The sequence below is a fragment of the Suncus etruscus genome, chromosome 1 (genome assembly GCF_024139225.1).
Source record: "Suncus etruscus isolate mSunEtr1 chromosome 1, mSunEtr1.pri.cur, whole genome shotgun sequence".
Taxonomy (NCBI): Eukaryota; Metazoa; Chordata; class Mammalia; order Eulipotyphla; family Soricidae; genus Suncus; species Suncus etruscus.
Window position 1 is genome coordinate 125,997,585 of NC_064848.1, and position 25,889 is coordinate 126,023,473.

The window sequence follows — 25,889 nt, forward strand, 5'->3', positions numbered from 1 at the left end:
AAGGAAAAAGAAGAAAGAAAGGTATTTGCAATGAAAAATCAATTTATAGTAAGTCAAGATGGGACAAAACAGTAGTCAGAAACTTACTGTGGGGTTTGTAGGGAAAGAACCTCGATACAATCAAATCCTGTGTCCCCTTTTCAGGCACTCAGTATGAGGGTAGATGCTGAAGGCATCTAGTCAGGTGGAGATAGTCCATGGTGTAGTCCATGATGTATGATGTATTCATGTTTGTGAGACTTATTTGCTCAGGACTTCTCTGGAAAACTTTGTTTTAGAATTATACATATAAAGTTGACTTCTCCCCATCAGCCTTTCTCGTGCTTATGTACAATTAATGATCTTCTCTTTTTTAAATTTAATTGGTTGAGATAATATTGTTGATGATGGTGTATTTAATTTCAACATACACCTATCACCAGAGTACCTACCTTGCGCTCTCAGGGATTTCAATGTCCCCCTTTTTCAACAGCCTCCTTTTACAAACTCAGTTTTGTGGATCAGTTTTCTCCTTGTGTTGTCCTTAGCCTTTTGTTGCTACCTTGTTGTGCAACTCTAGGTCCCACATATTAGTGAGATCATTCTATATCTAACTTTATCCTTCTGACTGATTTCACTTAGCATGAGATCCTCTAGTGCTATCTATGTCATGGCAAATGTATGACTTTGCTTTTTCTTAGAGCTAAATAGTATAAATATACATATATACCAGAACTTCTTGATCTATTTATCTTAGTTATTTCCATATCTTGGCTTATTGTTTTAAGTGTTGTGATAAATATGGGTGTGCAGAGATCCTTCTGAATTTTTTTGTGTGTGTGAGCACTAGATCCCATGGAGTGGTATCATTGAGTCATATGAGAGTTCTACTCTTAGTTTTTAGAAAGATTTTTTTATTTGCTGAAATGAAAAAGGAGGCTGAACCATCTCATCAATTGCCTTCTCATTACAACCAGCCAATACCAGCTGTTTCCAAACTTTTTGATGTGTGCCAAGTAATGATCCGTTTAAAGCAATCAATCTCTCTTGATTACAGATAAAAGTAATAAAGAATAAAATTATTCTCACTGAAAAAAATTTGTTCTATTCTACTTGAAGTTCTGTCATGGGCTTTCTGAGATACATCAAATTGAGTTTTATACAGACATACATAAAATTCTCCCGTGGTTGCGTTGAATTTTAGTTTGCAGTTAAAAGACTTTTCTGACTTTTGAAAGCTTCAGATCATTCTCCCTGAGATGACCTTTTTTTGAAGTAGCAGTATTCCCATAAAGGGTCTCTGGGAGCCAGAACAGATGGGGTTCATCTTCTTTGTTTTGGGTCAGAAAGTCATCTACTTTTCTCTAACCCCGTTTTAGCTTTTTGTCCTGCTTTCTCCATGCTCCTTCTTCCATCCCACTAGTGTTTCAAATGTACTCAGATTTAGAGCAAGATCATGTTTTTTTTTTTTTTTGGAATGCTACATATAAGGATAAATTGAAAAATAGTAAGTCTCTGACTTCCTCTGAATACCCAATCAACACAGATCACTTACAACTCCTAGTAGCTAAATTAGATGTAACTGTTTCCATAACAAAGTAAGATAATATGAAATGGTTTGCAGTGTTGATTTAGGATTTTATTTAGCAAACTATCCACCAATTATGTTTTGATGTTTTGAATATTAAGTCATGAAGAAACATAGCTTTACTCTAAAACAAATAAGAGGGAAATAAGAATAAACAAAAATTGCCAAAATATGTGAAGACTGGGTGTTTGACTCAACTATGGGAGGAATAACTTATCCACTAAGTGAGTAAATTCTTCCTGATGGAAGGATCTGAGCTAAGCCAGATAGTGAAAATCCTTGAGACAAAGCTGCACATATTAAGGTTTGGAGGTTAGACTGATGTGGCTTCATATATTCCAGAACAGGGAGATGGAGAGAGGTTGAAGTAAAGGGTCAAAAATGTGTGGGTGAGTTATTTTCCATTTAGCTTGAATCAAATTCAAAGACTTTGGACCTAGCTTAGATTTTCATTTCAAAGGTCAGTAATTTCAGCAAAGGAAGGACTCCCACCTGATTACAAAGTGAATCGAATGGAAGGACATATTCTGACTCTGGCCTTTTTTTTTTTTTTATCTGAGGTCATTAAGAGGTGAAAACAGTGCAAAAGAACTGGGTGTGAAGGAGTGGAGGGCTACTGAAGGGGGCTAAGAAGGGGACTATGGCCACTGTAGCAAAATAGAATTCTTTCAGTAGTAGTAGTAGTAGTAGTAGTGGTAGTAGTGGTAGTAGTAGTAGTAGTTGTTGTTGTTGTTGTAGTAGTAGTTATTATTGTTGTAGTTATTAGAGTTTTGTTTGTATATTTTGTTTTGTATAAAAAATGAAGATCTCAGTATAGACATTTACAGAAAGAAGGGAATACTAGAAACAAATACATTTGTTTTACAGAAAGGCCCCGAGTCAAACACAAACCAATGACAGAAATGAAGAGTCAAAGGACACACACTGTTTGTTTCAGAAGATAAAAATATAAACCATACACTCAATAAACAACTTTCTTTATCCCATCACTACTTATCATTAGTGATACAAAAAAATTTTTTTTTAATTTTGGGCCACACCCAGTGACACTCAGGGGTTACTCCTGACTATGTGCTAGAAATCATTCCTGACTTGGGGGACCATATGGGATGCCGGGGTATTGAACCGAGGTTCGTCCTGGGTCAGATGTGTGCAAGGCAAACACCTTACTGCTGCGCCACCTCTCAGGCCTCTAGAGATAGAGGAATTTTAAGTGGGAAACAGTTTTAAAAAGATGGAATAAGGGCCGGAGAAATAGCACAGTGATAGGGCATATGCCTTACACACAGCCAACTCATGACAAATGGTGGTTCGAATCCCGGCTTCCCGTATGGTGCCCCGAGCATGCCAGGAGCAATTTTTGAGTGCAGAGCCAGGAGTAACCCCAGAGCACCACCGGGTGTGACCCAAATAAACAAACAAACAAACAAAAAGAGACAGGATATTCTAAAAGTATGTGAGATCATGATTATTCCCTATTGGAAATATTGTATTTTCAATAATTCAAGTGTATAAGAAGATCAGATTGACGATAGACAAGTAAGTTTATCTAGGTAACATCTAAGAGGTTTAACTTATCAAAATTGAGAAGCAGAAGTAATGAGACTTTAATTATGATGGTTTTTTCAGAGCAAAGTGAGTAAGTGATGATAATGAAAATAAATGTCATTATCACATTGTATTTAGGGTGGTGATAATAATATGATACCTCAAAACCAGTTCTCCTTATTAAGTGACTTTAAAGTATATTGTTTAGTTTAATTAAGCTGTATTGTTGTTCAGTTATCTGATCTGTAGTACTGCTATTTGGAGAAAAATGTGTAAGTTAATGAAAACACTACCGTTCCTTCCTATTTTTCATTTTACCTAAAAACTGGTTCTGTTTCTCTCTATTTCTGTTTTTATGTCTCTCTCCCGTCCACTAGCTTAGAAGACATAATTATTTAAACACTTAGGAAGGGCTGGAGAGGTAGCATAGCAAGCGGGTGCTTGCCTTGCACATGGCTGATCCATGACAGACCTGGGTTCAATCCCCAGCATCCCTATAGTCCCCAGAGCCAGGAGCAATTTCTGAGCACAGAGCCAGGAGTAACCCCTGAGCGCCACCAGATGTGGCCAATACATAAATAAATAAACAAACACTTAGGAAATAAAGAGGATAATTCAATATGGATTTTCTATAGAAGTTTCCCCAAATGTAAACAAAACAAGATAGGGGAAATGAAACATTTGTCTTTTCTAGTTGTTTTCTTCCACCAGTCTCCAGGCAAAATAAGATTGAAAACCATAGTCTATACCATAGTATTTATATCCTTATTAATTTAAATAATAATTTTATTCCTGTTTCTGAACTAGAGAAATGTCATGTATGTATTTCTTAACTTAAAATATTTGAGGATTCAGTGTCATCGTGTTAAGCAATAGAAAGCAATACTTGAAAGGAATTCACAATTATCTGAACGTGTATCTTTGTATGCATTTCAAATTTAGATTGATTTCCTAGAAACCTATTCTCAGATTCTCTCGGTATTTTTAAAACTCATATCTTGTCACTAGTATAATACAAATAAAAATCATGTTTCTTGGTATAGTTAATATTTTTCTGAGTGGTATTGGCATATTGTTAAACCATTTATCCCTATCTGTAGAAATGGGGTCAATAGTAGATCCTAAATAATAATGTTTTTGAGAAATAAATAGGACAATATATGTAACACTTAAACTTCATATGTGTAATACTTCATGCATGTAACATATAGGTTCAATAAATGTGAGCCATAATTTCCTGGGATGGGGTAGAGGAGGAACATATGTTTGTAAAGTGTATGGGCAAAGCTGTGAACCGTAATTTTACTCACAATTATGACTGATAGTGTGAATGATAAGCTCAAACCAGGAAGTTTATAGAGGTTTAGGGGGCAGGGAGATAGTTCACAGGGCTGGAGTACATGCTTTGCATGCAGGAGCCCTAGATTCAAATTTAGCACTAGATAGAACCTTGAGCATCACTAGGTTTCACTCATGCACTTCCCCCTCAAAAAAAAAAAAAGATTTACATTTCATTTTCAGATTTTTAATTTAGGGGAAGGGATATAACTCAGTGGTAGAGAATATACTTCCTTGTGTGAGACCCTAAATTGATTTCTTGCACTATGTACAGAGCAACAACAAAAGTCACCAACTCCAGAGTTCCTGATAATAACAACTAAAGTCTTTTCTTTAGTTTTAATTTAGTATGGTAAAATCTTATTTACAAGTTTAGAGAGAAGACCCAATTTTGATCTGATAGACAGGGAGTGGGGGGAGTGGGGTTGTGGGCTCACAATCATAAGAGCAGTTGATGCATTCCAATTGCTCCCCAGCATCTTCAGGGGCGGGAGTTCAGACCTGTTGAGTGGCCAATTGGGACATAGGCTGTATGTCATTTCCAATGCTGTAGTGGTCATGCCTCAAGGAGTAGCAGATTATTTCCACTCCTAATTCTCAGAATTTGAAATCAGCCATGACTCATTAATAAGTATATTAAAAGTTTTGAAGAATGATATGTTAAGGAATAGAAGTATTTATTCTGGAAAATTTAGGTTTAGAGATTCCCCCCACCAACCATCATAATATTTGAAAAGCTGCCTTGAAAAACCGAGAAATCATCAGATTATATTTTGTTGCAGGATGACAGTATTAATAGTATTTATTTGTTTATTAAGTTTCCTCCCTGCCCATGCACTGCCTGAACCTATAAGCCATTTTATAGATTAGTATATTGTGTGTATATTTGTGTGTGTATGTGCGTATACGGAGGGGACAGGATGATAAAAACTAAGTAAAATATTATGGATGAAACAGTTTTAGGTGGCATTAGATTATAGATTGTTGTTTTTCTAAGTTCATTGCTTATTGAGGTAAATATACATATAATAGCATGCAAAACTCTTAAGTATAAAGCTGTATTATTTCTCATTTATATACTTGAGTGATTACTACCTAAATTCATAGAATTTTTCATCTCAGGTGTTTGTTTCCATGATAACCCTTCAAACCAACAACTGTCCTCCAACCTAGAAGTCACTATTTTTCTGACTTCTATCACTGGATATTATTTTTGTAAACTTTACTCAATTGCTTTGAAATACCGAAAGCTGGTTTTCAATGAAACTAAGCATTTATCTACCTTCTGACCCAGAAACTTCATGTGTAGTTTCACACCAAGAAAGATTAGTAGTTGTTTAATAAAGCTTAAATCAGATTAGCCACCACATGGGCCAGATTGATAGCCCAGTGGGTACAGCATTTACTCTGCATGTGGCTGACCGAAGTTCCATCCCTGGCATTCCATATGGTCTCCCAAGCCTGCCAGGTGTGGCTCAAAAACACCAAACAGACAAAAAGAATAGCCACCTAAGGCCTGAGAGATAATACAGTGAGTAGAACACTCACCTTATATGCAGCTGATGGGTTTGACTTCTGGCGTCTCATGTGGTCCTCCAATTCCAGTCAGGAGTGACCCTTAAATTCAGAGCTTTGAGGAAGCCCCAAGGACTGCCCCTCCAAAGGAATGGCAAACCAAGCTCTATTGATAATAGCTCTTCCTATAGCTGGAAAACAATCCAAATAGTCAGGAGAAAAGACTAAACATATTATGGTATACTCATACAATGAAATATTACTGAGCTCTAGAAAAGAATGAAGAGTAGAAAAACCATAAAATGGGTTAATCTCGGGAAAATTGGGTGTATTAAAGAATCCACATTTAAGAGCACATGTTCTTTGATTCCTTTTGTACCAACTCAGGACTATAGACTTTAATTAAAACCTGCATGATTTTGATTTTGCATACCTAGTATGTTTTGGAAAGTTCTTCCCTTTGCAGAAACCCATATGTATGAAACATAAGATGGCAAAGACAAGAAAGGAAAATGACTAATGCCAGTAGTTCAGCTTTGCTTATGTGAAATATTCACTTAGCATGCCATATTTCTACAATGAGTAATAGAATTACAAGATGTCTTAGCAGAACTTTGTAGTAATAATAGTAGCTACATGCCATTTGCAAATGATGAAAGAGTCACTGTATAGTTAGATTTTGTTCATACAAAATTTGAATTCTAATAACTTTGAATCTCTTCCTGAAGATAAAATTCAGGAATAAATTAAATTACAAGCAATACTGCAAAGCTGTTGACTTGCTCAAAGCTTGTGATATACCCCTTTTTGTTATTTCTCTTGCCTACTTTGTTTTGTTTACTCCTTTTCTATTTTTTTCTAATGATAAAATCATAGTAGGCAGGCAAGGCCATAGGTACAGAGAAAAAAAATCAGTAGTCAGCAAGGGACAGGTATGGGTGGGAAAAGTAGCAGTATAAAGATGTCATAAAAAGTAATCTATTCTTTGTGGTGATGAAGCAGTTTTCTATCTTAATAATGGTGTGAATGCATAAATATAATTATGGAATAAAATTTTATGCATATATTTTCTACAACTTTATTTCTATTTTGTAAATTAAAATAGGCAACAAAAGGGTAGATTTAGCTTCTTTGTATAAAACAAAGTTCATTGGGCAAATAACCCATAATAATTAGCATTCTTCTAAAGGTAGTATGTACTTTTTATCTTGAAAGTGACATAAAACATGTAGTTAAATATTAGATATCTATCTAACATTTAGATTAACATGTGGTTAATGAAGAGAGAGTTTTATATCGAGCACAAACTGCAAAAGGACTTCACTTACTTGCATAAATGTGTTTAAGTCAAGTGATCTGCAGGCTGATCATCTGTGATGTCTATGAGATTGACTTTACCAGTGTCTTTGCTTTGAATTTTCTTCAGACAATTTCTAGAATAGTGATTGCCCTTTAAAAAGGTATTTATTAAATATGCATCATAAGATGGCTGGAGAGATAGCACAGTGGTAGGGCATTTGCCTTGCATGTGGCCAACCCAGGATGGGCCTGTGTTTGATTATCGGCATTCCATATAGTCCCCATCAGTCTGTCAAGAGCAGGAGTTATTTGTGAGCAGAGATCCAGATGTAGCCCCTAAGTGCTGCTGTGTTTGGCCCAAAAACCAAAAACAAACAAGTATATATATATATATATCATAAGAAGCTATAACAAGTTTTGCAAATATAGTAGAGACAAATGTATAATCCCTATAATCCCGACACCCATAAATAAATATTGTTGATAATATATTTAACTTTGCATGCATTTAAAAAAAACAATGAAAAAGCAGAAATGAATTTGGGGGAGGGGAAAAGATATGAATTTTTTAATTGTGAGTAAATTTTCCATAGTAGTAGAAATATTGCTAAATTTTGCTTGATTGCTGTGGTTGTGACTGTCTTCTCTGTGGGTCCTTCCTTCCTTCCTTCCTTCCTTCCTTCCTTCCTTCCTTCCTTCCTTCCTTCCTTCCTTCCTTCCTTCCTTCCTTCCTTCCTTCCTTCCTTTTGCTCTCACCTTGAAATAATTGTGACCATTGCTTTTAGTCTTAGCAACTTTCTAGGACTTTTTATTAGTCACCATTTTGTAGAAAGATTCTAGGTTTACATAAAAGGAATACTGGGTAACCTCTACCCCTACCACCTTCTCATACTTTCAGGAGACCTGACAGCCATACCTCACCCCACAAAAGCCACAGTATCAGAAATAATGGTTTGAATTCCAGAACTACATGGCCATATTAGTGATCATGTGACAACTTCATTTGTTTAATATTGTCATTCTTTTTTTTTGTTTGTTTGTTTTTCAGGCCACACCCATTTGTTGCTCAGGGGTTATTCCTGGCTAAGTGCTCAGAAAATGCCCCTGGCTTGGGGGGACCATATGGGACGCCGGGGGATCGAACCATGGTCCTTCCTTGGCTAGTGCTTGCAAGGCAGACACCTTACCTCTAGCACCACCTCCCTGGCCCCAATATTGTCATTCTTATAGAGACACACCAACTTAGATCCCAATATGTAGCTGAAGTCATTTAATGTTCAGAAACAAATGAAATAACAGAATAGACAACTTACAACAAGAGCTTATTAAACTTTTTGACAATGACTTAATGACCTCATTGGAAATACAATAATTTTCACAAATTTTCTTGTCACTTTACTTCCTTTTTTCTCTCCCCTTCTCCTTTTTCTTATATTCTCTTTCTATTCTTTTTATTTATTTTTTTACAATTTTGCTCTCATTTATATAGAAACATGTATTATGGTTAACTATGTGATACATACTCTTTCAATAAAGTATATTAAGTTTTAAAAAATAACCTTAGGAAGAATGGAAAGAAGATATAAGGAATTTTTTATAAATTTATTTTCAATTATGAGAACAAAGATGCAAAGAAAGAGGAAAAGGTAAAGTTACAGTGGAAGGAAAATCACCCATAAACAGAATTCTTAGAAGAAAACCCCTTGCTGATAACTTAATTTTGAACTTTCAGCCAAAGAACATTAAGAAAAATAAAATAGAACCCATGTACAATTACTTTGTCCCTCAAGTCCCCAGACTGTAGTACATTATAACATTTCTTAGTACACAAAGCAACTAAGGCCATAAAACTTATGTAATTCCTTAAACATTGAAGGTATAGTATTTTCTTACATTTCCTTGCCCATGCATATTAGTTAGAGTTAATCACAAAAGTTTAAGTGGTTTTTTTTTTAAGGATTAGAGTCAAAGGAGCACCGTATAAACAGTGTTAGAGTTGCAGCTATTGTTTGCATAGGCTCACCAAAATATGAGGGACATGGAAAGGAAAAGCCTTGGCCTAAATACAAGGAGACCCTACCCCTGAAGTTTCCTGGCAGAAGACCAACTCTAGGCTCCAGGCCAACTAGTTTGTCCAATCCAAGTCATTATCTGTAGTGCCAATACACTTTTATTTTTTACAGTCTCTGTTGTTGGTATCATGTTTATGTATTAAAGATCCTGGAATCTGCATATCCTAAATTGGAGTCAGGATGGTGTAGAGCGTCCTCTAGTTTTACCTCACAATAAAAGGGCAATGCAGAGAGCCCTGTCCTGTAAGCAGGTCGTTGTTGTCAAGTCTTCTTAGTGTTGAGGGAAGTCTCTTTTTAGCAGGTCAGTGTCAGAGCAGCGGTAGGGTCTTCCCTGGTAGAGGATTGCTTCCAGATGATGTTATAAATGACCTTCGTAGTTAGCTTCCCTGGTTCAGGGGTGAATGGAGAATGCCCATTCTTCTGAGGCCTGTTTCAGGTCTTTATGTCAATGTTCAGGGTGTAAGGACCCATTACTCTACAAGATTTCTGTGTTCCTACCTCTATTGGATAGGAACTTATTTGTATGTATAGTATTTTCCCATTTTAATGTGCCTATGCAAACAAGGAACAATGCCACATGGCATTATAGGCCTATATAGGGGCTGCAAGAAAAAGTCCAAAAATCCCTATGACATGGTTAAACATAAGCATTAAACTGAGGGACTCTTTCACCAAAAATTCCTTATTGAACAGCTCAAAGAGAGAAGAAAAGATAAAAAGTGGGGAAAATCTTCACTGCATAAGAGAATATTTAGTAAAAGTTATAGCTCTCAAAGAAAATAGGCATAAAATATTCAAAAGCCATATGTGTCCATTTTATGTCTTTTGAAATAGTTGGGGTTGTTAAATCCAGTGCACCACTTTGGTGCGTGATTGGGACTGTGAAGTACTGAAGTTAAAAAGGGTAAATGGGGGATACTGATGCTTGGGGTGATAGAGTTAAGGAGTGAAAATGAGCTTTACAGGGGTGTGCGAAAGGGCAGAATACAAGATGGACATTCTACATACACAAAACATAACTGAGGTATAGGATATACTATTAATATTTACCGTGCACATGGGGGCTATCGCCCCCATGCGGTTTTGAACATGTAGACTGGTAAGAAATTGCCAGAGACTGCCTTAATAAAAATGAGCAGCTCTCAGCATCCCCCAATTTGGACCTACCTTTTCTGGACTCCTGGGCTGGGTCCCAGGGAAGGCCTGGAGGCCGGGGGACAGGAGAGGCGACAGCACCCCCAAGCTAGGGAGAAGGCCTTCGAACTGGGGTCTCCCCAGACCCCATGCCGGCTAGAGCTCGATATAAGGAATTTTTAAATAAAAAACCATGAGCTTTCAAATAGAATTTTCAAATAGAATACAATTTTTCTTTCAATTCTTATGAGTGAAACCCCCAAAAATAAGGTATTTAATTTTGTTGCATTGAATCCCCACCTTAGAAAGTAGTCATGGGCCCGGAGAGATAGCACAGCGGCGTTTGCCTTGCAAGCAGCCGATCCAGGACCAAAGGTGGTTGGTTCGAATCCCGGTGTCCCATATGGTCCCCCTTGCCTGCCAGCAGCTATTTCTGAGCAGATAGCCAGGAGTAACCCCTGAGCATCACCGGGTGTGGCCCAAAAACCAAAAAAAAAAATAAATAAAAAAAAAGAAAGTAGTCAGATATTAGGGCATTGGAAAAGTAACATGACTGACATCCTTTTTCCCCTTCCTAGTTAACTACACTCTTTTATGTGATTTATATGATAGAAACATTGTGTTTGAATACAATTTAGAAGACCAGGTTTATAGAGGCCTTTAACCCTTTCAGGTTTGTATAGGTATTATATATGATTTTTAGTGTTTTATCAGTCTATTTGACATTTCCTTCAAAAAAGGAAAGTTTAGGGGCCGGGCGGTGGCGCTAAAGGTAAGGTGCCTGCCTTGCCTGTGCTAGCCTTGGACGGACCGCGGTTCGATCCCCCGGTGTCCCATATGGTCCCCCAAGCCAGGAGCAACTTCTGAGCACATAGCCAGGAGTAACCCCTGAGCGTTACCGGGTGTGGCCCAAAAACCAAAAACCAAAAAAAAAAAGGAAAGTTTAGATGAAATGATTTTAAATACTTGTTGTTGGATGAGGTACGAGGTTTAGAATATCTTCTGCTTTCAACAAATAGGGCTTCCCTTATCATTCCTTTGTAGCATAATTCTAAATTGAAACTAGCCTTGGATGAAACATGCAAGTCACTCAAGGTGTTGAATCCTTATTGAGTAAATTTTGCAGGATCTGGGAATAACATATTTTCATTTAGTATAAATTTGGTAAAATGTTAAATGCACACACAATTTTGGGGTGGAAGTGATAGCTCAATGATCAATGCTATCACCTTTGCATTCATAAAGATCCAAGTTGAATCTCTAGTATCAAATGCCCCCACTTAGCACCACCAAGTGTTGCCCTAGTATCTCCCACCCTCACTGGCCTTGAGCAGCACTGTCTTTCTTGCTGAGCAAACATTTAATAAGCTCAGTTAGCTAAATGTTGCCGGAAGTGGTCCCTAGGCTTCTAGACACTGCTTATCAGGCTCTCATTTTTAAAATTCATTTGGAATCATAATTTTTTCATAAATGAAAAATCATAATTGAAAAAAATCATAATAGAAAAGAATCAAATATTGAAAAAAAGAATTTTCTCTCAGGGAGACCCCCCTCATTCAGCTTATCTACTTTCAGTACTTTTATTTCCCTGTAAATGCATTATCTGAATATTATCTGCCTTCCTCTTTCCTTAGAAATTTTTTTACATACTAAACGTACCCTTTTCTGGGCAACAAATTCAGCTTCATATGAAGGGGCTCCAGTGATTCACATATAACATATGTTCATTCAAAATATACATATTATTTTCTCATATTATGTTGTATGTATTTTTTCTTAGACAAAACACTGAACAAGACATTCCTAAAATATAATGCAGTGGAAATCTTATTTAAATTTTGCTACCAAATGATAATTTATTGAGTACATTTATTTCCCACTTAAATTTTATTTAAGTAATGGTCCAGGTAATATTTTTTTTACATTACTATTTCATTACTTATTTTATTACTTATTGAGAAACTGTATGTGGAAAAAGGATCTTCCATTTACTTTTCATTGTATCAAGGTTGTATCATATAATATATATTGTCACTATGCTCTGTTTAAACAAATTCACCCTGTGAAAAATTACATTTTAAGGAGTTTGTTGCCGAAGAATTTGGTATGAATTAAAAATGAATAATTTACAAAATTTGGATTATTCTTAGTTCCACATACCACCATTTTTAACTTACGATTTATTTGGCTTACATGAATAAAGAGTGCTCATGTGTTAAAAATAATATGCCTGTTGTTTCTGAAACTCACATGTTTTCCTACTTTCTTTCTCTAACAGATATAAGTTTACCAAAGTCAGCGACAATATGCTACACAGCTGCATTGCTCAAAGCAAGAGCTGTCTCTGACAAGTAAGTAAATAATAACTTGTGTGATGCTAAATAAATGCCTGACCTGATTTGAGATGTGTTTCCTCTGAGGGCTTTCTCTGGAAGTTTCTCTTAGTCTATGAGACCCTGCTTATGACCATGCATTTTCCAAAACCTGCTGATCTTTTCTTTCTCTAATAGAAGGAGGGAAAGTATATCCCCAGGTATTGAGTGTATGGATCCCTCAGGAGTGATTTATATGAAATTCCCTGCCTCTGAGGTGCCCTTTTCCCTTTTTTATCCTGTTTTTATGGGGGGAGGGCAGATAATAGATACCAAAAGACCTGCTTGGGACTAAGATGAAGTTCCTTCCTATTCTTTTCCCCTTTCTTCCTACTCCTCTTCCCTGCACCAGCCAAGACCAGGTAGTTGCCATAATAAGTAGGGTGGTATGGTAGTGGGTCTGGTCATCTCCCTTTCTTTTACCTCATCAGTTCTTAAACTAACTTAAATCCCCATAGTTTATTTATGCTGAAATGCTGTCTCAGTGGCACATTTGCCCATTTTGTCCAGGCAGGGCCTTTGGAAATAGACACCCATGGTGACTGGTAGGTGAAAGGTACTAGATGGATTTACTGTATTTTTGAGTTGATAAATGCTTCCACTTCCCCATACCTGGAAAAGGAAACAGCCTCTGCTATGTCAGACAGGTTTGCTGTGAAAGTGTGTGTGCACTTCAAGACCGAAGTAATTTTCTTTCATTCTTTTTTATCCTGTAGATCGCCAGTACCTACTGCAACATCTTTTCTCCCTACACAGCGACTCCAGCTTGGGAGGGCAGGGCCAGGGTTATCACAGCTTCCCCTGTGGTGTCTGCCTGCCAAGCACAGCTCTGGAGTTAGCCCTGGGTGTGAGGTGAGAAAGAGATTGCATGGTCTGGTTTTTTTCATTCACTTGGGCAGGTGTCTCGCCCACAGTTTGGGCTCACACACTCACCCCTGCCAGAAGGGCCCCATGCAGGCCTGCCTGCTGCTTTGGCTACCTTGACTTAACCCCCTGTCTCAGCAGCACTGACCTTGGGTTGGGAGCCTCCTCTCAAACTCTCCCAGTTCGGTTTTTAACTAAGTGCGCTCTTCTGTAACCTAGACTTCTCTTTTTCCTACACTCTCTGCCCTCACCAGTTTGGCCTCCTCTCCTGACCTCAAAGTAGGCACCCCATAGAACATTTAGATTAGCTACCTAGACAGAGATACCTGACAACTAAATTTAATTCCTGCCTTACATTAGATGTAAACTCGCTTTCTTGTTTCCGCTGGGGTTTTTGCTGGCCTCTCTCTGAGGGGTCACTCAGTTTCCATGAGGTGGAGGTTTGGAAAGCTCATGCCATTGGCTCACTGGTTTTATGGGCCCTTCATGTATAGATGCCTGTTGGAATCGATGCCCAAACAGTGGTCCCAACTGGATGGTGTTTGTCTTTCTGCTTTGCAGATTCTCTCCTGAAGCTGCATCTCGGCGGGGGCTGAGCACAGCAGAGATGAATGCAGTAGAGGCCATTCATAGAGCTGTGGAATTCAATCCTCATGTGCCAAAAGTGAGTTTGTGGAATCCCCGTAGGAACTCGTTATGACACAGAGAAAGTGTTCAGTGACCACAATGTCATACACCCAGTTATAAAAAATGGAATACACCCAGTTATAAAAAATGGAATAGCAACCAACAGATGCTGAGGCCCTGTTTAGTCTGTGATCATTAGCCTCACTTTTAGAGCAAAAGCTACATTCAGAAGATTTAAGGGCCAATTTTCGGGCCTCACATAATCAGAATAAATTAATAGATCTACCTCAGGAAGGCTGGAATTGGCAAAAATACAGAGTTCCCTCGGGCGTTGATACATTTAATAGGAATTTCACAGCAGTTAAAAATCTCCTTTAGAACCAACTTGGGAAATGGACATTGTTGTGAATAAAAGTAATAAAAAAAGACCAAAAATGTTATATTGTTTCTCCATGATAAATGATAGTTGATCAATATTGGTAATAAGATAATAAGGTAAACTTCAGCTTAGTATTTGTCAAGTATATTTTGAGAGTATCATTTCCATAGTGTTAGTAGAAAATATGTATCTTGTCAATCATGCACTGCTCAGTTTATAGATATTTCCTTTTTGTTTTTCTGAATTTGATGTTAAGGGAGGTGTATCATAACAGAAGACATTTCTAAAATTCTTATTTTACTCAGGGGATGGACATTTATTAATGGTCTATCTGAATTCTAGTACTTAAGTGATTAGCACAGTACTGAGGGCCACGAGTGTGTGTGTGTGTGTGTGTGTGTGTTTAGTTTGCAGATAGATTTCCTAAAGCACATTATTTTAAATTGTTTTATGTTTTGGAGCCACACAAAGAGATACTCGGGTTACTTCTGGTACACTAAGGTAGTGCTTGGGGAGGTGGGGGCCATATGGGACACTGGAGATTAAAACCCAGGTTGGGCTATATGCAAGGCAAATGCCCTACACAGTGTACTATTACTCGGTCTCAACACATTTTTATTTTTATTCCTTGAAACTTCTCCTACAGTAACACCTATTTTTTCTGATGAAAGTTTCATTATTTAAAATGCCTGTTAGTAAAATGAAGGCAATTTTTAAATTTTGTTGAAGTACTGTAGCTAAAGGTGTGTGAGTATGTATGAGGGTGAAGTGGTGGGTGCAGACATATGTGAGGTGACTTACAAAGTTGACTTCTTTAATTTATTGTGTTGATATCCAGAAAAGCAGAGACAAGTGATCTAACATTATTCCAAGATTTTACTCAGGCTATAGTCTACTTTTAATGGAAAAAGGAATTAAAAAATGTTTTATAGTTTAGCTTTTGTTCAAGGATGTATTTATGCACTCAAGTTTTAGTAGATAATAATCAACATAGTATTTGTGAACTTAGGTATCATGACACATAGTATAAAATATATCTCTTTAATATTATTTATCTAACATATTAAAATATTCACTGAAATTTAATTAAAATATAAATCTAATCATGAAAATATTCTCTATTATGTTAAATCAAGTTCATCAAGTAATATCTATTAAAGACCATGCTTTGAATACAGAGCTATTTTGTGCACAGAAGACTCTTAGAAGTAGTTTTAAGCATAAAGACCTGATTCCAAGACAAAAATATTGGTTTCAGTTCAAACTCTCACTTAATTTTAGAAAATTAGAATGTTACTTTACCCTTGGGAAGTTGGGCTTAATATCTCCATCTTTTAGGTGAAGAGAAAAATAATAGGCCATATACCCTATATGTTAAGTGCAAAAATATACTCACAGTTCTTTGAAAATACATTAGCTCCATATGTTTTCAAATTGTTAAACTTATTGCTGTATGGCTTGTTTAAATCCTCTCAAAGTTTAAAATATAATTAACTTTTCTAGGTATAAAAGCTAGAGGGTTATAATCGGAAGCATAACAGAAAATAAGTATAATGCTTCTTGACTAGATGTTTTTTGAAGTTTTTAGTTTTATGATATTCTTAGATGGTACTATAATAGAATAATAGATTCTAGAAAGGTATTAAAAATTCCAATAGTTTAAGCCTGCCATTGGCAAAAGAAATTAAATAAGTCAACTAATATTCTGCCTGCAATATTGAATTCTCTTGAAAGTACTGAATTTTCTCTACTTTCTTTTTTTCTTTATTTTGTTTTGGAGCCATACCTGGAGGTGCTCAGGGCTTATTTCTAACTCTGCACTCAGGGAGTGCTTCTAGAGGGGACTAAGAGACCATATGTGGTACCAAGGATCGATCACAAGTTACTTTGTGCTAGGCAAGCCACCTACATGCTATACTATTTCTGTGGCCCTTGAATTCACTCTGCCTTCTAATCCTTAAGCTTAAAGAAATTTAATGCAAGAAATGACTTCCATTACCTTATTTTATTGCTTTATATTGTGAGAAAACTGGTTTCCAAATTCTTTTTAGACCACTGACAACTTCCATGGGGGAATACCCAGTAAATACATCCTTGGCCAATTAGCCACAAAACTTTGGTGCACATGTATTTTATACAGGCTTCTATAAATATCTTTTATGTATGTTATGCAGTTTATTTTAGACTGCTCTTAATAATTTAATAAACATACATGTGTACATAAGTACAACATGATGCCTTTTGGGGGCAGATATCATTCATAATTCTAATGAGATATTCATAATCATTTATGCCCTGACATAATAAGAGACACTAAGACATCGGGATTTTATCCCATGCCCAATTTGAACCTCTCCTTACAATATCATAATTTCATTTTTACTAGTTTAAATTAAGTGTTAGTTGTATGCTGAGTTTAGTGCTAATTGAACTATATATGTGCCATATCATGAATTTTTAAGTCACACCACGTGAAAAGTATCATTTTGTTCCTGCTATAAATTGATGAAAGATTTTCAGTAACTTGCTCATAGTCACATGGCAAGTAACTGACAATTTACATTGATTATGGGGTGTCTCATTCTTAAAGATCACCCTTGCTCACCCTGTGGCAGATCAGCCTATACTGAAACCTTTCAAATGCTGGATAACTGGTGGTCATGTTACTGCCAGAGATAATTGCATGTGGACAATTCAGATTTCTTCAAGATTTTATATTATAGACATTCCAGTAATTTTCTTGTTTCTATATTACGGGAAGTGATCAGTAGAGTACCACCAGAGTTTTTGGTATCAGCATGCTGATCTACCTACTTGTAGATATGCTCAAGAGGAAAATAAAAAAACAAATTTAATACCTGAGAAGTAATTACTGTCTATGAGTTTCCAGCTTGCTTCCATCTAGTTTTGTACTAAGCAAAAAAGGTACATAGTTAATTTTTCAAACTCCAGAGCTAAGTGCTTAGGTGGCTTACTTCTGCAAATGAACTTCACTTGCAAACATAGAATAGGGATTAAATTCTACTTAAACCATACTACAATACTGGAAAATAAATTTCAAAAGTAAAAAACTGGGCTAGAGATATGATATAGAGGTTAAATACTTTTCTTGCATGTTTCAACATCCCAAGCACCAGGTGCGACCTCAAAACAAACAAAAAGTACAAAACTGTGGGTCTCTATTCTGAAAAAGAGCCTCTTGGGTACGTATTCAGGAACAGAATGGCTTCAAAATACTCATATAGCACCATTGTAGGAGGAAGCCCCTCATATGTCAGTACAGAGGATAGATATTGTGCTCCTTTTCTGTAGAGGTGCAGAAAAGAAGCGCCCTACAGAAGCAGAAGCAGGTGTTGACCCTTGGGTGGTTATTTAAGGACCTTCATAATCTGACGAGGCTTTGTTTTCCTACTATGTTCCCTTCTTTTCCTTCTTCGCTTTTTTGTGGATGTCATCTTACTCATTCTCTGATATTTCCTATATGTTTTTCTATACTTCAATAATCACTTTTTTTCCTGTACCTATCTCTCTCTTTCTCACTCTCTGATTTTGTGCTTAACTATACAATGCTATTTGTTTTGAAGACGGCTAAAGGTGTTAGGATTCTAAAGTTGCTGGTGGTTTTTAAGAACCAGCACACACTTCAAAAAGATAGAAATTGCAAACTCGGGCCCGGAGAGATAGCACAGCGGCGTTTGCCTTGCAAGCAGCCGATCCAGGACCTAAGGTGGTTGGTTCGAATCCCGGTGTCCCATATGGTCCCCCGTGCCTGCCAGGAGCTATTTCTGAGCAGACAGCCAGGAGTAACCCCTGAGCACCGCTGGGTGTGGCCCCAAAACAAACAAACAAACAAACAAACAAAAAAGAAATTGCAAACTCATTAGAAGCCCTTTTCCATTTTGTGAGATTACAATAAAAGAGGCTTTGTTTTTCCTGAATTGAAATGAATTCCTAATGAATTAAAAGGGCATATTCCCCATTTTCTAGAGAAAATTTCCCTTATGAGGCAGGATAGATAATGGGTTTTATTCATCTCAGTTCTGTAATCTTCATCCATGTATGATTATAATTCATTGGATTTTCAGCTGTAGTTGTCTCTTCTTTACCTAAAAAAGATGTTTCCCTTGCCTACTCTGCCCCTTCTTAGCAGGTGCTGGGATTTATCTAGGTGCTGGGACATTTCTTCAGTGATTCATTGGTTAACACAAATCTGTATTCACTAGTGCTGTTACTCTGAAAATGCTGCATCTCCATTACAAGATTGTTCCTGGAAGGAGACATATCTATTTTTCTTGCTATTATGAAATATATTGTAGTAACTCCTTTGGGATGCTAAAGATAACTTTTCATTCTCTGAAAACTTTCCAAAGAAGACTAAATTGTTGGTTTGTTGCAAGCAATGTTAGACATTGTTCTCCTTTATGATAGATTGTTAAAAACAAATTCTTTCATATTAAAAATTATAATGCAATCATCAAATCTTATTGACTAGTTCATTCTAGCCTTTTTTCCATGCACATTTTTAATACTGAGTGATCTTAGACCATCCATATTTATAGGGGCTCTTAATTTGTATGGTATGTTTTGATATTGAGAATATATTTATTTTTTAGGGCTCGTGGAGGTTCATTATATTTTTTATAATTGTTTGATTTTTAAGATTCTCTTCTACCTTAACTTTATATTTTTATTTTATTTTGTTAAAACAATAGTTATTTACAAAGTCCTTCATAGTTGGGTTTCAGATATATAATAAGCAGGAACAATCCCACCACCAGTGTCCACCTCCTTCCACCAATGTTCCCCAAGTGCATCCCATACGAATCCCATCCTGAAAGTATAACAGGCCCATTTGATGTTTAGCTTGTTAAAGTTTGGGTCTCTTGATTCCATTGTTGTTGCCTTTGGCTTGGATATTAGTTATGACCTTTTTTAATACTACTTATGCACCTGAGACCACTTGGCCATAGCCCCCATCCTTTCATATTTGTATTTCTCCTCTTCCACTCAGTTTCTATCCTTCTCACTATGCTCTGGGGTGTTCGAGACCACTCCCATCTAGACCACTGCATTTCTTCATGCAGTTATTTTAAATACGACATATAAGTTATATTATTCTGTATTTATCCGCCTTCTGGCTTACTTAATTTAATATGATCCCTTCCAGTTTTATCTATATTGCTGCAAATTGCATCATTGCATAATTTCTTACAGCTATGTAGTATTCCATTGTATATATATATCACATCTTCATGATTCACTCATCTGTTGTTATACATCTAGGTTGATTCCAAGTCTTGGCTATTGTACTGAGTGCTGCTTTGAATAATGTGGCGCATATATCCTTTTGGATGAGTGTTTTTCTGTCCTGTTGATGGATACCCAAATGAGGGATTGCTGTATCATTTAGCAGCTCAATTTTGAGTTTAGTGAGTACCTTCCATATTGTTTTCCATAGGGGTTGGAACAGGCAGCATCCCCACCAGCACTGGTCTATCCTAATTTTACACCCAACACTATGATCTCTCTTTCTTTAAACATTTAAAAAAATTATTTAAAGAAAATGCATTACATAGTTTACATAGTTGATCATAATACATTTGTTTCCAGATAAGTAAAAGCAAAGGTATTGAAAAACATAGAAAAAAAGAAATGGAAGAAAAGAAAAAAGTTACAAAAGACAGAAACAAAAAGAAAAAGTACAGTAGTAAGTACATTTCTAAAAATGATTGTATCTCTAACAAAGTCATTAATATAATAGCAGAAGGTTTAGCAAACTTGTGTTTTTGGCTGTCCATTCTGTTAAATTGGTGTGATCCTATGGGATGACAGTATCAAACAAATGAAGTTGTCTAGAAATTTAAAGTACTATTACTGATACTGTAACTTTTAGGGGAATGTTCAGAGCTGCTAGGCCTCCTGGAAAACAGAAGATATGGGAGAGGGTGCTCCAAAAAACTCTCATGATATCAAAAAGTGGTGTACCTGAAGTTTGATCAGATTGGTATCCCTGAAGGGAATCATAGAGAGTCAATGATGAGGCAGGGCCATTTGGAAAATGGTGATTCTGGGTGATGGAGGCAGCAGGCATGGCTTCAGCAGGGCAGGGGCTGGGTCTGCCCTCTCATCCTGAGATGGCCAGCTTTCTGCTTTATTGGCCAGTGTTCCCATGATCTTTCCCAGCTCAGTTTACATCTCATTTGAGAAAAGAGTGAATCTATGGAGTTGGCCTGGTTGGAACATGATACCTGCATTTGTGGGTATAGTTACACTTCTAGGCTTCCCAGAAGAAGGAAGATATGAGAGGAGAGTACCCAACACTCAATCCAAAAAGCCCTGGTTATATCAACCCAACTACTGGTGTACCTGAAGTTTGGTCAGATTCGTGTCCCTGGAGGAACTCTTAGAGGGCCAGAGATGAAGCAGTGTCATCAGGGAAACAGTAATATTGGGTGATAGAGGCAGCAGGTATAGCTTAGGCAGAGCAAGGGCTTGGCCCACCCTTTCTTCCTGGGATGGCTAGCTTTCTGTTGCATGTGCTGGTGTACCCATGATCTTCCATCTTGTTCTATCTTGTTCATCATCTCTATGTTATTTTAACTAATATTTGTTAGCTCTTTGCATGTTGCATGCCCTCTAGAACCTCTTCATCTTGCTTGTTTGAAACATCATCGTTGAACGGCTTTGCCTCATTTCCCCATTCCCCAAGTTCCAAGTAACCACTGTTTTTGTCAATGTATGAGCTTTGTTCTGTAGATACCTCATATGAGTGCAATAATATAATTATTATGTTATTTCTGGCTTATATCTCAGAATAATGTCCTCTAGATTCATCCCTACTGAGGCTCTAGACAAGATTTCCTTTCAGGGGCCAGAGAGATAGCATGGAGGTAAGGCGTTTGCCTTTCATGCAGAAGATCGGTGGTTCGAATTCCGGCATTCCATATGGTCTCCCTGAGCCTGCCGGGAGCGATTTCTGAGCATAGAGCCCGGAGTAACCCCTGAGCGGTGCTGGGTGTGACCCAAAAACCTAAATAAATAAATAAATAAATATTTCCTTTCAAAAAACTTGATAATGTTCACTCATAAATAGATTATATTTCTTTTTAAATTTATCTATTGATAGAAATTTAGGGTATTTTCCCTACTATATCTGGGCTGTAGTTTTGGATTGAACATAGGTTTGCAAATATCTCTTTGAGATCTAATTATTTGGGGCTGGAGCAATAATTATAGGAATTAAGGCACATGTTTTTATGTTGTTGACCCAGGTACAATCCCCAGCACCATAGGGTACCCCTCTCCCCCAAGCATCAGTGAGTACAGCTTGGAAGCCTCCAAGTACTACTGGGGTGATGTGTATCATCCCTAGAACTGCGGAGTCCAGGAAGCATCACATCCTCTGACCCTAGTATTGAACAAGCAGTCTGATTAGCCAAAAAGCACCCTGTACCTACATCTGAACACTTTGGAAGAGTTACCTCTCAATCTTCTCACTAACTAATTCTAGTTTTGATTATTTTGGATGAACTCCTTCAGGTGGCATATGACAGTACTAGTTTTAATGGGCGTGGAAGGCTAGGCTTTCGGTTAGGCAGTGCTTATTCCTAAATGGGGTTCTTTCTGCCTCTACAGTTAGTAATTACCCATGTAAGTGTTCAGAGGACCATATGTAGTGATGGGTTTGAACTGAGGCAGCGACCTGTAAGAAAGTGCTCTGTCTTCTGTACCATCTCTACATACTGTTTATATGGTTGCTGCAGATTATACACTCGCTTTAAAGTACACAGAATTCTAATTCTTTCAAACACTTCTTTAAAGTTTTTTTGTATGTTTATTGTGAGGGGTCATACCCTGTGTGCTCAAGGATCATTCTTGGAGGTCTCAGGGGACCATAAGGGTACCAAGAACCAAGCCCAGATCAACCACATGCAAGGCAAGTGTCCTACCTACTATACTATTTCTCTGGTCCCACTAGCACTTGTTATACTCTGCAGTTATACTTTGTAGTACCATCCTGATATATGTAATATAATAGTTATTTTCATATTTGGTTTGTATATTCCTCATGATAAGTGATGTTGAACATCTTTTATGAATATATTGGCCAGTTGTATGGTGTCATTTGGAGGAATAGTTGTTCAAAATCTTTTGCTCATTTTTCAATTTTATTTACTTGACTATTGAACTGTAGGAGTTCCTTATAAATTTTGAATATTTATCACTATCAGAGTTAAGGTTTAAAATATTTTCACTTATTTTATGGCTTGCCTTTTTATCACTTTATTATCTTTACTATGAAGAAACTTTTTATTTTTGTGTAGTTCTATTTTTCTGTTTTTGATTCTGTTACCTCTTCTTTTGGTGTCTTTGCCAATAAATTGTTGCCAAGACCAGAATTTTAAGAATTTTCCCAAATATTTTCCATTCTACTTTTATAATTCCATATCTTCTTCTCAAGTTTTAATTTTTGAGTTGATTTTTGTGTATGGTGTAAGATATGCTGTTTTTGTGTGTGTGGCTATTCAGTTTGCCTCTAATCTTTTTCCACAAATGGTTGAAGCAAATGCAGGTAGCAGGTTGGTGCTGAAGCCATAAAGCTTGGTTCATCATGGTCTGGAAGATTTTTTTTTTTTTACCAGCAGAGCAGCCTGTTTTAGTAGCATATTGTGGTACAGACCTAACCAATTTGATATTCTTTTTCTAAAACTTATTTTTATTAAGGCTATTTGGTTTTTAAATCTAAAAGTTTAGAAAATTATGAGAAATGGAGAAGAAAGATTTAGGAATGTTATAACAGAATATCAATCCCACTAAAAAATTACATTTTTTTAAAAAAGAAGACTCATCTAATGCTAATCTGGAAAGTTTAATTTTATGGGGATTTTAAGAGGATTGTAGGGAGAAAGCATCCTGGTAATTGTATATGCTAATAGAGTATCCACAGGACCTTGTTAGAGTGATGGAAATTCTATTTCAAGCAAACACTAACGCAATCCTCTCTTTATATCTTGGGAAGCTGATTGACAGAGTATAAAATTGCTTTTTAATCCAATTTAGGAAACAAAATGTGTAGTGAGTTTTAGCATTTAAAAGTGCTTGAAGCGTGGAAGCAGAAATTCAAAATGCCCTGGCAGATTGTCTATGGTATTGTATATCAATGGTACATTTCTGAAATATTATTTCAATAGATGTTTTTTTGAATTGAGTCATATTTTGTTCCACGCATTTTTGGATTAGAGTAAAGAAAATGCATTGTGGAAATATGACCCAGAAGAAAATGAACAGAAATCAGTCTTCAGCCACATTTCTCAGAAACTGAAAACGTTCTCAAAAGTTTCTTCTTTCAACATGGCTCTCCCCCTTCGAAAGTCACTTCCACTGAGGTGACAAACTCTTTTGGACTCATTTGTTTGTTTGTTTGTTTGTTTTATTTTGGCTTTGGAGCCATACCAGGGATTACTCCTGGCTCTGCACTCAAAAATTACTCCTGCTAGACTCAGGGGACCATATGGGATGCTGGGGATCAAACTTGGGTTGGCCATGTGCAAGGTAATTATTCTCCCAACTGTGCTTTTGCTCCAGCCCATCTTTTGATTTCTTGTCACGTCTTGTGCTGGTTCATTTTTTTCTCCATCACTGAAGCCTACTCATCACTCTTTCTATCTTGAGACCATTTGGGCTCAAGATATTATCATCTTGTGCCCATAGGTCCTATTCACCTGTCCATGTATTGGCTTCCTGTGGAAATAGCAGCCACTGCTTTTTCACCTTAAGTTCCCCAGAGATCTCATGTGTGCCCACTGCTGTTCTTCTCCCTATCACCCCACTTTGCTGTCTTTGGCTTCTCTGTCAGGCTCCAGACCTTCATGCCCAGTTGCCTTCAAGCCTTTACACTAACAGTTGTTACCTTCTTCCTGCTAAGCCCTATCTTCTTTTCGTGGGTTTATCTAAGCTACTGATCTCACATTTATTCTAACATTTCTTTTTCTAAGTATCTATTTAAGTACCATGACTGCAAACATGTTTGTAGTTGGGTTTTAATTGTAAGAAAGAACACTCCCCTTCACCAGTGCAACATTCCCATCACTAATTGCCCCCAACTCCTTCCTCCCCCACCCCTTGCCTGAAAGTTCCAGGTCATCTTCTCTGCCCTGGGTCCAAGTCCTGGGTGAGTCCCTCTCCTTTGTATTGTCCCCTTCCTAGGATGGAGTGAGAAAGGAACCTCTCTAAGCATGTGCCTATTTCAGTCTTTCTCTCCAATGATCCTTCATTTCATTCAGAACAGTAAAACCTTGAGAGTGTATAATGACCCACTTCCCACTTGCCAACTTGCAGTAGTTTTCAAACTATACCTAGGAACCGTATGGGCTCCTCAGATCTCTCTTGGTTCTCCTGTAGCTCTGCTTTGTATCAATTTCACAAATTCTGTTAAAGATTCTTTTAATCTTTTGAATATATTTTTTGCCATGTTAGGATAAAGGACACACAAACTTACCTTTCCTGTAACACTCCCTTGGAGAGTAGCACAGAGCCAGAGTTCAAATCAGGCCAAGGTCCAGAAACTTTGTATGTCCAAATTAGAAACATTAACACTATTCTAATCATGGTACTTAAAGGCAATCACCTCTTCTGGGCTCACTTATTTATTCATCAGCCTCTCTCTTCATTCAAAAACATTGAAGTTCCTATAGTGTATTCCAAGAAAGTTATGAAAAAGCCACAATATACCTCAAGGGCCCAAATATGGAACATCTACAATTCACCTGAGGATAATTGTAGGACCTTTATTTGTTATCCACAATCTTTGGAGGAGTGTGTGTGGCTATGTATGTATATACAGAGAGACAAACAGTACAATTCAGCATGATGACTGCCTTATCAGAAACATATACTCAGCTCTTAGAATGCAAATGAGGAGCACTGTTTCTTAAAAATGTATCACAATAAAAGGAAAACAGCAAAATGAAATAAACAAATAAAATAAAACAGCAAAGTAAATAAAAGAATTTTCTTTGCAACAACGAGAGGGAGAGATTCCAAGCTAGGAGCATGGTTGGACAGTGGAGGCACACTACCAACAGGTATGATATTACTAATAGGCAGATATGTTGTGTTGTGCTAAGTCAATACTGCCCATTAGTATAACATTAGGATTATAGTCAACAAACTAA

At 37.0% G+C, this 25,889-nt stretch overlaps 1 protein-coding gene across 5 annotated transcripts in view; it reads left to right on the forward strand.

Moving 5' to 3' along the window:
• ST7 (suppression of tumorigenicity 7) overlaps nt 1–25,889 on the forward strand; it is a 300,688-nt gene that overhangs the window by 246,869 nt on the left and 27,930 nt on the right. For all 5 annotated transcript variants that reach the window (XM_049771031.1, XM_049771032.1, XM_049771034.1 and 2 more), the window contains 2 exons: nt 12,752–12,824; nt 14,271–14,373. In XM_049771031.1, coding sequence (XP_049626988.1) covers nt 12,752–12,824; nt 14,271–14,373 — 176 coding nt within the window. The remainder of the gene's footprint in view (nt 1–12,751; nt 12,825–14,270; nt 14,374–25,889) is intronic.